The 13,165-nt window shown below is 47.9% G+C and overlaps 1 protein-coding gene across 1 annotated transcript; it reads right to left on the bottom strand.

Annotated features, from left to right (window-relative positions):
• Positions 1 to 6,716: 6,716 nt before the first annotated feature.
• On the bottom strand, positions 6,717 to 12,454 carry LOC132866596 (zinc finger protein 208-like; the record flags this gene model as incomplete). Its single annotated transcript, XM_060899401.1, is given in 4 exon segments — positions 6,717 to 8,357; positions 8,859 to 9,176; positions 11,012 to 11,294; positions 11,379 to 12,454. Coding segments are annotated over 4 exon segments (3,318 nt in total), but the record flags the coding sequence as incomplete, so codon positions are not given.
• Between the last annotated feature and the right edge of the window lie 711 nt (positions 12,455 to 13,165).

Here is a 13,165-nt window from a genome sequence, read left to right as displayed (position 1 = left end):
TTCACAGTGTCCTTCACTTCAAAGGGGCCAAACAGGTCAAGGGTAGTGAACTCAAAGGGGCTGGCTCTCTGGGTGCGTTCTGGAGGCAGATCACTCATTACTTGGCGGCACAATTTAGCTTTCTGCTTTGCGCAGGTGACACAATTGTTAAGGATTTTCTTAACCAATTTTCGTCCCTGCATGATCCAGGCTTTCCTTCGTGTTCGCAGGAGGGTTGAGGCAACGCCCTCGTGGTTTTCTTCATGGGCCTCCCTGGCCACTAGGGTTGCGAGCCACGATTTGCATGGGATCAATGGTACTGCCACTTGGTCCTCATCCCAACATTGAATTCTCCCTCCGCAGACGAGGAGACCTGTTTCTTCCCTTTGAACGACCAGGCGATCAAGAGTTGTGTGACGAAACTCAACACCATCTTGAGCCTCAAGAGCCAAGAATTTGAAAGCAGTTACTCTTTCTTCTGCCGACAGGTATGCTCTTGCCTCCCACTTTGAGCAGCCTGGGGCTTGCGTGTAACTACCCAGCCAGGTGTCCACTGCTCTCTTCAGCCAGCCCACAGCCCCACGCAGACGAGTCAGGGAGCTGAATCTTTTGGGTTTTACCAGCTGCACGAGTGCCATGATTGTCAGGCCTGGCCACTTCTGGGACTGATCTCCAGTTGCTGTGACCGCTGAGAATGCCTTTCTTTGGAGTCCTCCGATCTCCTCGGTGACAGAGGAGATTATTTCCCTGGTAGTTTTAACAGGCCAATCTTCAAAGGGGAGTTTGAGAAATCTGGGGCCTTCCTGCCAGGCTGATCCTTCAGCATGGTCCTCAGGGGGTGCTCCCCTTGTGATGAGGTCAGCAATGTTTTCTTTTCCTTCGACCCATCTCCAGCTGTCAACAGGTCCAGCCTTCTGTATTTCTCCTATCCGATTTGCAAAAAATGTCTGATAGCCATAGCTATCCTTCTGGATGGCCCCCAGTATTGTCTGGCTATCGATGAAATGGATCCACTTATCGACCTTGATGTGACAGTGCTTTTCAAAATAGGTCTTCAGACGGGTTGCAAACACAGCCCCACACAGCTCTGCCTTAATGACATCACCCTTTTGATCTAGTGGGGTGAGTTTGGCCTTTGATTCGACTAGCTTTACAATGACACCATCTTGCGCTGTCTTCCAGCAAAGGTAGAGAACGGCTCCGTAGGAAGTTTTGCTGCCGTCGGAGAACGTTACTCCCATTGGATGGCCTATGGCTCCTTGGGGTGTAAGGCTCCTGTCAAATCTCACCTGGCCAAGTCTTACACACTGCTCAGAGTGTTATTGCAGCCTCCCGGAGATGTGGAGAGAGAGGCTCATCCCAGGTGTCTTTGGCAGGACAGTCTTTTCCAGCCTCCTGAAAGGACTCCTTCACAAGCATCACTCCTCTTTGCTTGACTGGTGAGGCCAGGCCAATAGGGTCGTAGAAGCCCGCAATCTGGCTCAGCAGCATTTGTCGGGTGAGAGGGTCAGGGATGTTTGCTCTGACCTCATTCTCTCGTAGGTCCAGACCCGTCCTCATTTTCCCTCGCCGCTTTGAAAAATTCACCAATGTCAACAGGCGGAGTTGATCAGATTCTGGCTCATATCCTAGCCCAAGAGCCTTATTTTCTTTGTCCTGCATCTGATTTGGGAGTATCAGGGTCTTGGGCTCTGTTGACCTGTCATTACTGGTGCTGTCAAATTCCTCACTCCTCCCACTTTGACCGGTCAGGACCCAGGGTTTGAGTGAGAAACCTCCTACCTTTAAGATAGTTTTGACTCCTCTGGTCATCCTAATTAAAGCGTGGAGGTCATCATGGGAGGTTAATATGTCATCAACATAGCAGTCCTCTGTCAGAATGCGGCATTCTGTGATCATGGATGCGAATTGGGGCAGGTTAGCAGTCTCCCTCATGGTGACCTGAGCAATGCACCCGGCAGGTTTGTCGCCAATGTTGACCCTAACAACAGCAAACTCACTGATTTCCTCCTTGGGGTCATCCCTCCAGAGGAATCGGTGGAGGTGTACTTCCTTGTCCTTAAGCCACACCGAATTATACATTTTCTTGACATCGCCGAGGGCTGCATACAACCCGCTCCTGAATCTCAGGAGGACTCCTCAGATAGGGTTGAGAACATCAGGGCCTTTATAGAGCAGGTTGTTCAGACTCATCCTTTTGAACTCCTGGCTGCTGTTCCAGACTATTCTTACTGGCATGGAGCTGGAGTGAGGATTGGGTGCGACCTGGTGGCTGATATACCACACAGGCCCATTCCAGTCTTCCATCTGCTTCCTGGTGAGCTTAATGGCTGCTCCTCTTGCCACCATGTCATTAATCTGCTCTCCATAAGCTGCTTTCCACAAAGGTTCTTTTGCCAGCTGTGCCTCAGTGTTCCAGAAGGTTGCTTCAACTGCTTGGCAGTTGTTTAGCAGAATTGCTGGGCTGGCCTTCCACGGATAAGCAGCATCCCAGTGTGGAGAATCACTGTGTTTGTCTGCCAGGACATATGAGAGACAGGCTTTTATTTTTTCCAAGTCCCTTTCTTCTCCAAGGGTCATCTCTTGGCCACCCGGGGGACATTTGCCACACTTGCAGCCCCCACATTTTGGGTTGCATGCTGCCCCAATACTGTCCCACTTGAACCATTCAAAAATTGCTTTATTTGTGGCACTGGTGTTACTGAGAGTTACGGTCCGTGTTGAGTCCTCATCCGGGCTTTTTATGCTTACACGGACCTCTCTGTAAAGCCTTGAGGAGGTCCTCATGGTTCAATCAAAGTGGGTTTCAGACTGGTGTAGCGTCAGGTCAACAGACTCGAAGAGGTCAGGGTGGGTACCGCCAACCGTTTTGCCTAGCGGGCCATCCCAGAGGACGAGATCACCCTCCCTCTTGAATGGTTGTGGAACCAGACGGCCTTCTCTATGACTTATGAGGAGGTCGATGGTCTCAGGGCGGGCCAGCTCTGCCATAGCAACATCAGGAAATATTTTCTGGAGTTGTTGAGGGGTGACTGAGTGGCTGACCTCAGCGATGCTTTCCAGCCCGTAGCAAAGCAGCTTGTGTTCCACCACCATTCCCTTGATGGTCCTCACTCTCAGGCAGAGGGTATACCTCTTTGTTCTGACCTTCTTGGTCATTCCTCCGACACCATGAACTATCAGTTGAATGCTCTCACCATTCAGTCCGAGCCGCTGAGCGGCGCCATGGGTGATGTAATTTGTGTTGGAGGCGAGATCTATCAAGGTGCCTATGAGCTGGCCTGAGTTGGTTGTGACCTCCAGCAGCATCATCACTACCGGATACTCCACTGGTCCATTTCCAGCAGCACAGGTTATGGCATAGGTCTTATTTGAAAAGGCATTTCTGAATTCCTGCCTCAATTCAGGAGCGACCTTTGCCAGGAGTTTTTCTTGCCGACTAGCGAGACCGAGGCCTTTGCTATTTGTCCTCCTCTTGGCACTTTCCAGAGGCATGACTCGGGGACAGAGTAGGTAGTGGTCAGGCTCATCGGATCGGCAGTCTGCTTTGGTGCAGATGAACTTTTTGTTGTTGCAAGCACTTTGCATGTGAGAGCCAAGACACTGACAGCACAGCCCGTGCGAGTTGAGATGACTTTTCTTTGTATGAAGATCCATCCCTCTAAACGAGGCACATGCAAAAAGTCTACCGGCATGGGTCTTTTCAGAGCAAGCTGTGCATGAGCCTGCCTGTAACTTTGACCCCCTTTGGCCTGAGGTGGCTTTGGAGAATGCCTTTTTGGCTGACTTGTCCACCGGTGATTTTGCTGAGGAGTTGCCTTCTCTGAGGCTGTCATCTAACTGGTCCAACTCCTCCAGCATAGCCTCCTGTTTCTGGAGGAACTTCAGTAGACAGTCAAAGTGGTTTTGCGGGCTGAATTCATTCAGTGGCTCTGCCTTATGCTCAATCCATTTTCCTTTTAACGAGCTGGGCAACTTTCTCTCCAATGACTGTGCAACGAGGCGGTTTTTTAATACGTCCTCTTCCCCCAAGATCACCAGATTGCTCAGGGCCTGCTCCACGGCCTGGATTAACTCGATCGCTTTCCGAGGGTCATTTCCCTTCACAGGGGGTAGGCCTTCGATTTCCTCAGCAATCTTCAGGACGATCCTCGCTTTATTCCCAAAGCGGTTATCGAGGCGTCTGAACATCTCATCATCTGTGGCACAACTAGACAAGACAAGGTCTCTTTTCACTCAGGCTTGCCAACAGGTGGAATCGAGTGACTGCAGCAGTCCTTAGTGGGTTGCCCAATAGCTCCAATTCTGCCCACTCAGCCTTCCACCGATAGTAATCGGTCATGTCTCCTGAGAAGACAGGTAGCCGTGTTCTCTCCAGACTGATTTGTGGTTTTAAGATGGTAGGCGGGCTAGGTGATGGTAAGGCTGCTGGGGTGGTGGGTTGGCTGAGTGTTTTCTGCACATCAGATCTGCTTGGTTCTCACTTGGGTGTGCGGCTTGATATCTTCCAGCCAAGCTCCCAGTCCCGTGCTCTGTTCCTGAGCTTGAAGAGACGCTGCTTATGGTGGGTGACCTTGTCCGAGACAATGCGCTCCCATGCAAGCACCTTCTGCTCTAGCTCATGTATCATTTCAAGTAGGCCGTCACGTAGGGCTTCATAATCATGCTCCAGCAGGTCTTGGATATTTGTGGCTTCCACCACTTTACATCTCTCTTCTGTGGCTTCAGCATAGAGCTCGATTTCTGGCTGAGCAAACTTGGTCCACAGGGTTTCTCTGGCCAGCTGGATGGTTTCAGTGTAGGCAGAAAGGCATTGCTCTGTTTTTGCTTTGACTCTCGCTGCCTCTCCTTCAGCACCATCCACCTCTGCTAAGGCCTCCAGGAGCTCTAGGCTGATGTCATGCACCTTGCCGAAGTCACCACTAAGTGCACGGATTTCTTCAATGAGTGCTCCTTTTTCAATAATGTCAATAGTGAGAGAGAGCTTGTTACTCCTTTTTGTCAATGCTGCGTGTGCAGAGGCCCGCTTTACCTTTAGGGCCACAATTTCAGTCGACTCCATTTTGCTATATGAAGAAGTGGAGCTTAACAGAGGGCTTTTCCTCTTCCTCTTCTTCTTAACAGGTTGACTAGATGGCTTGGTGGTTTACTTGGTGGTGCACCTTGGTTAATAACTGTTTGGTTATCCCACTGAAAGGGGGCATCAAGATGCAGTAGATCATAATAACTCTTTGTGGTTCTTTATTCCTTTTCAATTCAAGTTTAGTTCCACATTTTCTTTAGTGGTTTCACACTTTCATTAGCTGAATTCAAGTTCATTTCCACATTTCTTTAGTTGAATTCAAGGTTTAGTTCCACAATCTTTAGGTTATTAACCTATAAACACAAGAGGCCATAAGGCCATGATGTAAGTGAAAGCCAAGTCCACTAAACAACAACCTCAGAGTACACAAACATATATAGCAATAGGCTAAAGATGAAAATATGTACCCAGAATTATAAATATTACAGTTAAATGTAAATCGCATTATACTACATGTCTCTAATGTCAACATATTAATCAGTAAATGCACATTTAACTGAATAAGGAAAAGGCCACAATACAACAACAGCCTTGCTCTTTAACTCTAGCCACACAAGTTTAGCATTGCAAATAAACCACATAGCATAGCAGAGTTAGCACAGCCTAGCAGTTAGCAATGTAAATAAACAGCATAGCACAGTTAGCACAACATAGCAGTTAGCAACATAACACATAGCCATAACATTCAACATTGCATTAAACCATTTGTGTTACTAAACATCATAGCCATTAGCAGTAAGTTTAACACTATATTTACACACTACATTTACACAAGACAAGTCCACAAATAATACTTATCCATGCAACCAAGAGCACAAAGCCATAAATGCAATTATCAGTAAACTAATTCATTGTCAACGCAAACGTCAGATCAAATCAGATACCGCGACCAGCGCCAAGCTTACAAACAGTGGATTTCACCCAGTGGACTAAAACAGTGGATTAAGGCCAAAAATACAATTTAAAACCGCAGCTTGAATGAATGAAGGAGAGATGACTTACCAGTGGTGTACTGCTGTCTCCATGAAACGCTATACTAAAACTTTGGATCTCACGCTGGTTTAAAGCGCATGTGCAGCTCCAATTGGATGCCAAATCGGCAGCTTCAGATCTCATTGGCTCGCGTCACAACAGTTAAATTTGCCCTGCATACCAACCAGGTAAGACCTCCCTATCACTCATTTTCTTGCGTTGCATTGTATTCAATTTCATTTGCCGCGTGCAACCTAGTGAACTCCACCCACTATCTCGGCCACGCACCATGAGCAAAACAAAACACTGTGTCAGCCCTGTGATGACCTGGCGACTTGTCCAGGGTGTACCCCACCTTTTGCCCGTAGTCAGCTGGGATAGGCTCCAGCTTGCCTGTGACCCTGTAGAACAGGACAAAGCGGCTTAGACTGGTACGAAAATCCGGAATTGTGACACCCAAAGGCATTTTTGAGACAAAGTCGGCAAACAGTCTTATTTTGTCAATTTGGGTGTGCCGAATTCAAATCTGCAATATGCCGAGCTCTATCTGACCTCTGTTGACCTCTAGAGGTCATTGAACTTTGGGCCTGTAAACGTCTCAGCTGAACCCAGTTTCTCAGCTTTCAAAGGAATGAAATGTACTAAAATGATGAATGAAGTTAGCAAAAGGCCAGCAGCGATACGGCTTCTCTCCTGTGTGAATGCGCTGGTGTTTTTGGAGAGCACTCTGCTGAGTAAAACTCTTTCCACACTGTGAGCAGTGATACAGTTTCTCTCTCGCGTGAATGCGCTGGTGAGTTTGGAGATCAGTCTGGGGAGTAAAACACTTCCCACACTGTGAGCAGTGATATGGTTTCTCTCCTGTGTGAATGCGCTGGTGTGTTTGGAGAAGACTCTGCAGAGTAAAACACTTTCCACACTGTGAGCAGTGATACAGCTTCTCTCCTGTGTGAATGCGCTGGTGTTGTTGGAGATGACTCTGACGAGTAAAACTCTTTCCACACTGTGAGCAGTGATACGGCTTTTCTCCTGTGTGAATGCGCTGGTGTGTTTGGAGAGCACTCTGCTGAGTAAAACACTTTCCACACTGTGAGCAGCGATATGGTTTCTCTACTGTGTGAATGCACTGGTGAGTTTGGAGAGCACTCTGCTGAGTAAAACTCTTTCCACACTGTGAGCAGTGATACAGCTTCTCTCCTGTGTGAATGCACTGGTGTTGTTGGAGATGACTCTGACGAGTAAAACTCTTTCCACACTGTGAGCAGTGATACGGTTTCTCTCCTGTGTGAATGCGCTGGTGTGTTTGGAGAGCACTCTGCTGAGTAAAACTCTTTCCACACTGTGAGCAGTGATACGGCTTCTCTCCTGTGTGAATGCGTTGGTGTAGTTGGAGAGCACTCTGCTGAGTAAAACTCTTTCTACACAGTGAGCAGCGATATGGTTTCTCTGCTGTGTGAATGCGCTCATGTGTTTGGAGAAGACTCTGCTGAGTAAAACTCTTTCCACACTGTGAGCAGCAATATGGTTTCTCTGCTGTGTGAATGCGCTGGTGTTTTTGGAGAGCACTCTGCTGAGTAAAACTCTTTCCACACAGTGAGCAGTGATACGGTTTCTCTCTTGTGTGAATGCGCTGGTGAGTTTGGAGATCACTCTGGTGAGTAAAACTCTTTCCATACTGTGAGCAGTGATACGGCTTCTCTCCTATATGACTGCGCTGGTGTTTTTGGAGATGACTCTGCTGAGTAAAACTCTTTCCACACAGTGAGCAGTGATACGGCTTCTCTCCTGTGTGAATGCGTTGGTGTAGTTGGAGAGCACTCTGCTGAGTAAAACTCTTCCCACACTGTGAGCAGTGATACGGTTTCTCTCCTGTGTGAATGCGCTGGTGTTGTTGGAGATGACTCTGACGAGTAAAACTCTTTCCACACTGTGAGCAGTGATACGGCTTCTCTCCTGTGTGAATGCGCTCGTGTATTTGGAGAGCACTCTGGTGAGTAAAACTCTTTCCACACTGTGAGCAGTGATACGGCTTCTCTCCTGTGTGAATGCGCTCGTGTATTTGGAGAGCACACTGGTGAGTAAAACTCTTCCCACACTGTGAGCAGCGATACGGTTTCTCTCCTGTGTGAATGTGCTGGTGTTGTTGGAGAGCACTCTGACGAGTAAAACTCTTTCCACACTGTGAACAGTGATACGGCTTCTCTCCTGTGTGAATGCGTTGGTGTTGTTGGAGAGCACTCGGGCGAGTAAAACTCCTTCCACACTGTGAGCAGTGAAATGGCTTCTCTCCTGTGTGAATGTGCTGGTGTGCTTGGAGATGACTCTGATGAGTAAAACTCTTCACATACTGTGAGCAGCGAAAGGGCTTCTCTCCTTTGTGAATGCGCTGGTGTTGTTGGAGAGCACTCTGGTGAGTAAAACTCCTTCCAAACTGTGAGCAGTGAAATGGCTTCTCTCCTGTGTGAATGTGCTGGTGTGTTTGGAGATGACTCTGACGAGTAAAACTCTTCCCACACTGTGAGCAGCGAAACAGATTCTCTCCTGTGTAAATGCGTTTGTGTTGCTTGAGATGACTCTGACGAGTAAAACACATCCCACACTGTGAGCAGTGATATGGTTTCTCTTCTGTGTGAATGCGCTAGTGTTGTTGTAGATGACTCTGACGAGTAAAACTCTTCCCACACTGTAAGCAGTGATACGGCTTCTCTCCTGTATGAATGCGTTGGTGTTTTTGGAGATGACTCTGCTGAGTAAAACTCTTCCCACACTGTGATCAGCGATATGGTTTCTCTGCTGAGTGAATGAGCTGGTGTTGTTGGAGAGCACTCTGGCGAGTAAAACTTCTTCCACACTGTGAGCAGTGAAATGGCTTCTCTCCTGTGTGAATGTGCTGGTGTGTTTGGAGATGACTCTGACGAGTAAAACTCTTCCCACACTGTGAGCAGCGATATGGTTTCTCTCCTGTATGAATGCGTTGGTGTTTTTGGAGATGACTCTGCTGAGTAAAACTCTTGCCACACTGTGAGCAGCGATACGGTTTCTCTCCTGTGTGAATGCGCTGGTGTTGTTGTAGATGACTCTGATGAGTAAAACACTTCCCACACTGTGAGTAGTGATATGACTTCTCTCCTGTGTGAATGCCCTGGTGTGTTTGGAGAGCACTCTGGTGTGTAAAACACTTCCCACACTGTGAGCAGCAATATGGTTTCTCTCTCCTATCTGAATGGGCTGGTGTTGTTGGAGATGACTCTGACGAGTAAATCTCTTCCCACACTGTGAGCAGTGATACGGCTTCTCTCCTGTGTGAATGCACTGGTGTTCTTGGAGAGCACTCTGGCGAGTAAAACTCCTTCCACACTGTGAGCAGTGATACGGCTTCTCTCCTGTGTGAATGCGCTGGTTTTGTTGGAGAACACTCTGACGAGTAAAACTCTTTCCACACTGTGAGCAGTGATACGGCTTCTCTCCTGTGTGAATGCGTTGGTGTTGTTGGAGAGCACTCTGGTAAGTAAAACTCTTCCCACACTGTGATCAGCGATATGGTTTCTCTGCTGAGTGAATGAGCTGGTGTTGTTGGAGAGCACTCTGGCGAGTAAAACTCCTTCCACACTGTGAGCAGTGATACGGCTTCTCTCCTGTGTGAATGCGCGGGTGTGTTTGGAGAGCACTCTTGTGAGTAAAACTCCTTCCACACTGTGAGAAGTGAAACGGCTTCTGTCCTGTATGAATGCTATGTTGTGTTTGGAGAGCGCTCTGATGAGTAAAACTCTTCCCACACTGTGAGCAGCGATATGGTTTCTCTCCTGTGTGAATGAACTGGTGAGTTTGATGATGACTCTGCTGAGTAAAACACTTTCCACACTGTGAGCAGTGATACGGTTTCTCTCTTGTGTGAATGCGCTGGTGTTGTTGGAGATGACTCTGATGAGTAAAACTCTTTCCACACTGTGGGCAGTGATACGGCTTCTCTCCTGTGCGAATGCGCTGGTGATGTTGGAGATGACTCTGACGAGTAAAACTATTCCCACACTGTGAGCAGTGATACGGCTTCTCTCCTGTATGACTGCGTTGGTGTTATTGGAGATGACTCTTCTGAGTAAAACTCTTCCCACACTGTGAGCAGTGATAAAGCTTCTTTCCTGTGTGAATGCTCTGGTGTGTTTGGAGAGCACTCTGCAGAGTAAAACTCTTTCCACACTGTGAGCAGTGATACAGCTTCTCTCCTGTGTGAAAGCGCTGGTGTTTTTGGAGAGCACCCTGTCGAGTAAAACTATTTCCACACTGTCAGCAGTGAAACGTCTTCACTCCTGTGTGAATGCTCTGGTGTGTTTGGAGATGACTCTGACGAGTAAAACTCTTTACACACTGTGAGCAGTGATACGGCTTCTCTCCTGTGTGAATGAGCTGGTGTTGTTGGAGATGAGTCTGATGAGTAAAACTCCTTCCACACTGTGAGCAGAGATATGGTTTCTCTCCTGTGTGAATGTGCTGGTGATGTTGGAGATGACTCTGACGGGTAAAACTCTTTCCACACTGTGAGCAGAGATATGGTTTCTCTCCTGTGTGAATGCGCTGGTGATGTTGGAGATGACTCTGACGAGTAAAACTCTTTCCACACTGTGAGCAGTGATACGGCTTCTCTCCTGTGTGAATGCCCTGGTGTGTTTGGAGAGCACCCTGTCGAGTAAAACTATTTCCACACTGTGAGCAGTGAAACGTCTTCACTCCTGTGTGAATGCCCTGGTGTGTTTGGAGAGTACTCTGGTGTGTAAAACACTTCCCACACTGTGAGCAGCGATATGGTTTCTCTCCTGTGTGAATGAGCTGGTGTTGTTGGAGATGAGTCTGATGAGTAAAACTCCTTCCACACTGTGAGCAGAGATATGGTTTCTCTCCTGTGTGAATGCCCTGGTGTGTTTGGAGAATACTCTGGTGTGTAAAACACTTCCCACACTGTGAGCAGCGATATGGTTTCTCTCCTGTGTAAATGCGCTGGTGTTGTTGGAGATGACCCTGACGAGTAAAACTCTTTCCACACTGTGAGCAGTGATACGGCTTCTCTCCTGTGTGAATGCGCTTGTGTATTTGGAGAGCACTCTGGTGAGTAAAACTCTTCCCACACTGTGAGCAGCGATACGGTTTCTCTCCAGTGTGAATGCGCTGGTGTTGTTGGAGAGCACTCTGACGAGTAAAACTCTTTCCACACTGTGAGCAGTGATACGGCTTCTCTCCTGTGTGAATGCGTTGGTGTTGTTGGAGAGCACTCGGGCGAGTAAAACTCCTTCCACACTGTGAGCAGTGAAATGGCTTCTCTCCTGGTTGAATGAGCTGGTGTTGGTGGAGATGAGTCTGATGAGTAAAACTCTTTCCACACTGTGAGCAGAGATATGGTTTCTCTCCTGTGTGAATGCGCTGGTGATGTTGGAGATGACTCTGACGAGTAAAACTCTTCCCACACTGTGAGCAGCAATATGGTTTCTCTACCGAGTGAATGCGCTGGTGTGTTTCGAGAGCACTCTGGTGAGTAAAACACTTCCCACACTGTGAGCAGAGATATGGTTTCTCTCCTGTGTGAATGCGCTGGTGTTGTTGGAGATGACTCTGATGAGTAAAACTCCTTCCACAATGTGAGCAGTGATACGGCTTCTCTCCTGTGTGAATGCGCTACTGTTGTTGGAGAGCACTCTGGCGAGTAAAACTCCTTCCACACTGTGAGCAGTGATACGGATTCTCTCCTGTGTTAATGCGCTGGTGTTGTTGGAGAGCACTCTGGCGAGTAAAACTCTTCCCACACTCTGAACAGTGATACGGCTTCTCTCCTGTGTGAATGTGCTGGTGTTGTTGGAGAGCACTCTGGCGAGTAAAACTCTTTCCACACTGTGAGCAGTGAAACAGCTTCTCTCCTGTGTTAATGTGCTGGTGTTGTTGGAGAGCACTCTGGCGCGTAAAACTCTTCCCACAGTCTGAGCAGTGATACAGCTTCTCTCCTGTGTGAATGTGCTGGTGTTGTTGGAGAGCACTCTGGCAAGTAAAACTCTTTCCACACTGTGAGCAGTGAAAGGTCTTCTCTCCTGTGTGAATGCTCTGGTGTTGTTGGAGATGACTCTGACGAGTAAAACTCTTTCCACGCTGTGAGCAGAGATATGGTTTCTCTCCTGTGTGAATGCGCTGGTGTTGTTGGAGATGTCCTTGACGAGTAAAACTCTTAACACACTGTGAGCAGTGATACGGCTTCTGTCCTGTGTGAATGCCGTGGTGTGTTTGGAGAGCACTCTGGTGTGTAAAACACTTCCCACACTGCGAGCAGTGATATGGTTTCTCTCCTTTGTGAATGGGCTGGTCTTGTTGGAGATGACTCTGACGAGTAAAACTCTTCCCACACTGTGAGCAGTGATAAGGCTTCTCTCCTGTATGACTGCGTTGGTGTTTTTGGAGATGACTCTGCTGAGTAAAACTCTTCCCACACTGTGAGCAGTGATATGGCTTCTCTCCTGTGTGAATGCGCGGGTGTGTTTGGAGAGCAATCTGGTGAGTAAAACTCCTTCCACACTGTGAGAAATGAAAAAGCTTCTCTCCTGTTTGAATGCTATGGTCTGTTTGGAGAGCACTCTGATGAGTAAAACTCTTCCAACACTGTGAGCAGCTATATGGTTTCTCTCCTGTGTGAATGCGCTGGTGCTGTAAGAGATGACTCTGACGAGTAAAACTCTTTCCACATTGTGAGCAGAGATATGGTTTCTCTCCTGTGTGAATGCGCTTTTGTTGTTGGAGATGACCCTGACGAGTAAAACTCTTCCCACATTGTGAGCATTCAAACGGCTTCCCTCCTGTGTGAATGTGCTGGTGTTTTTGGAGCTGACTCTGACTAGTAAAACTCTTCCCACACTGTGAGCAGCAATATGGTTTCTCTACCGAGTGAATGCGCTGGTGTGTTTCGAGAGCACTCTGGTGAGTAAAACACTTCCCACACTGTGAGCAGAGATATGGTTTCTCTCCTGTGTGAATGCGCTGGTGTTGTTGGAGATGACTCTGACGAGTAAAACTCTTTCCACACTGTGAGCAGAGATATGGTTTCTCTCCGGTGTGAATGTGCTGGTGATGTTGGAGATGACTCTGATAGGGTAAAACTCT

The sequence above is a fragment of the Neoarius graeffei genome, chromosome 18 (genome assembly GCF_027579695.1).
Source record: "Neoarius graeffei isolate fNeoGra1 chromosome 18, fNeoGra1.pri, whole genome shotgun sequence".
Classification (NCBI taxonomy): Eukaryota; Metazoa; Chordata; class Actinopteri; order Siluriformes; family Ariidae; genus Neoarius; species Neoarius graeffei.
The sequence above is the reverse complement of the archived record's forward strand: the minus strand, read 5'-3'. Positions and strand labels throughout refer to the sequence as shown.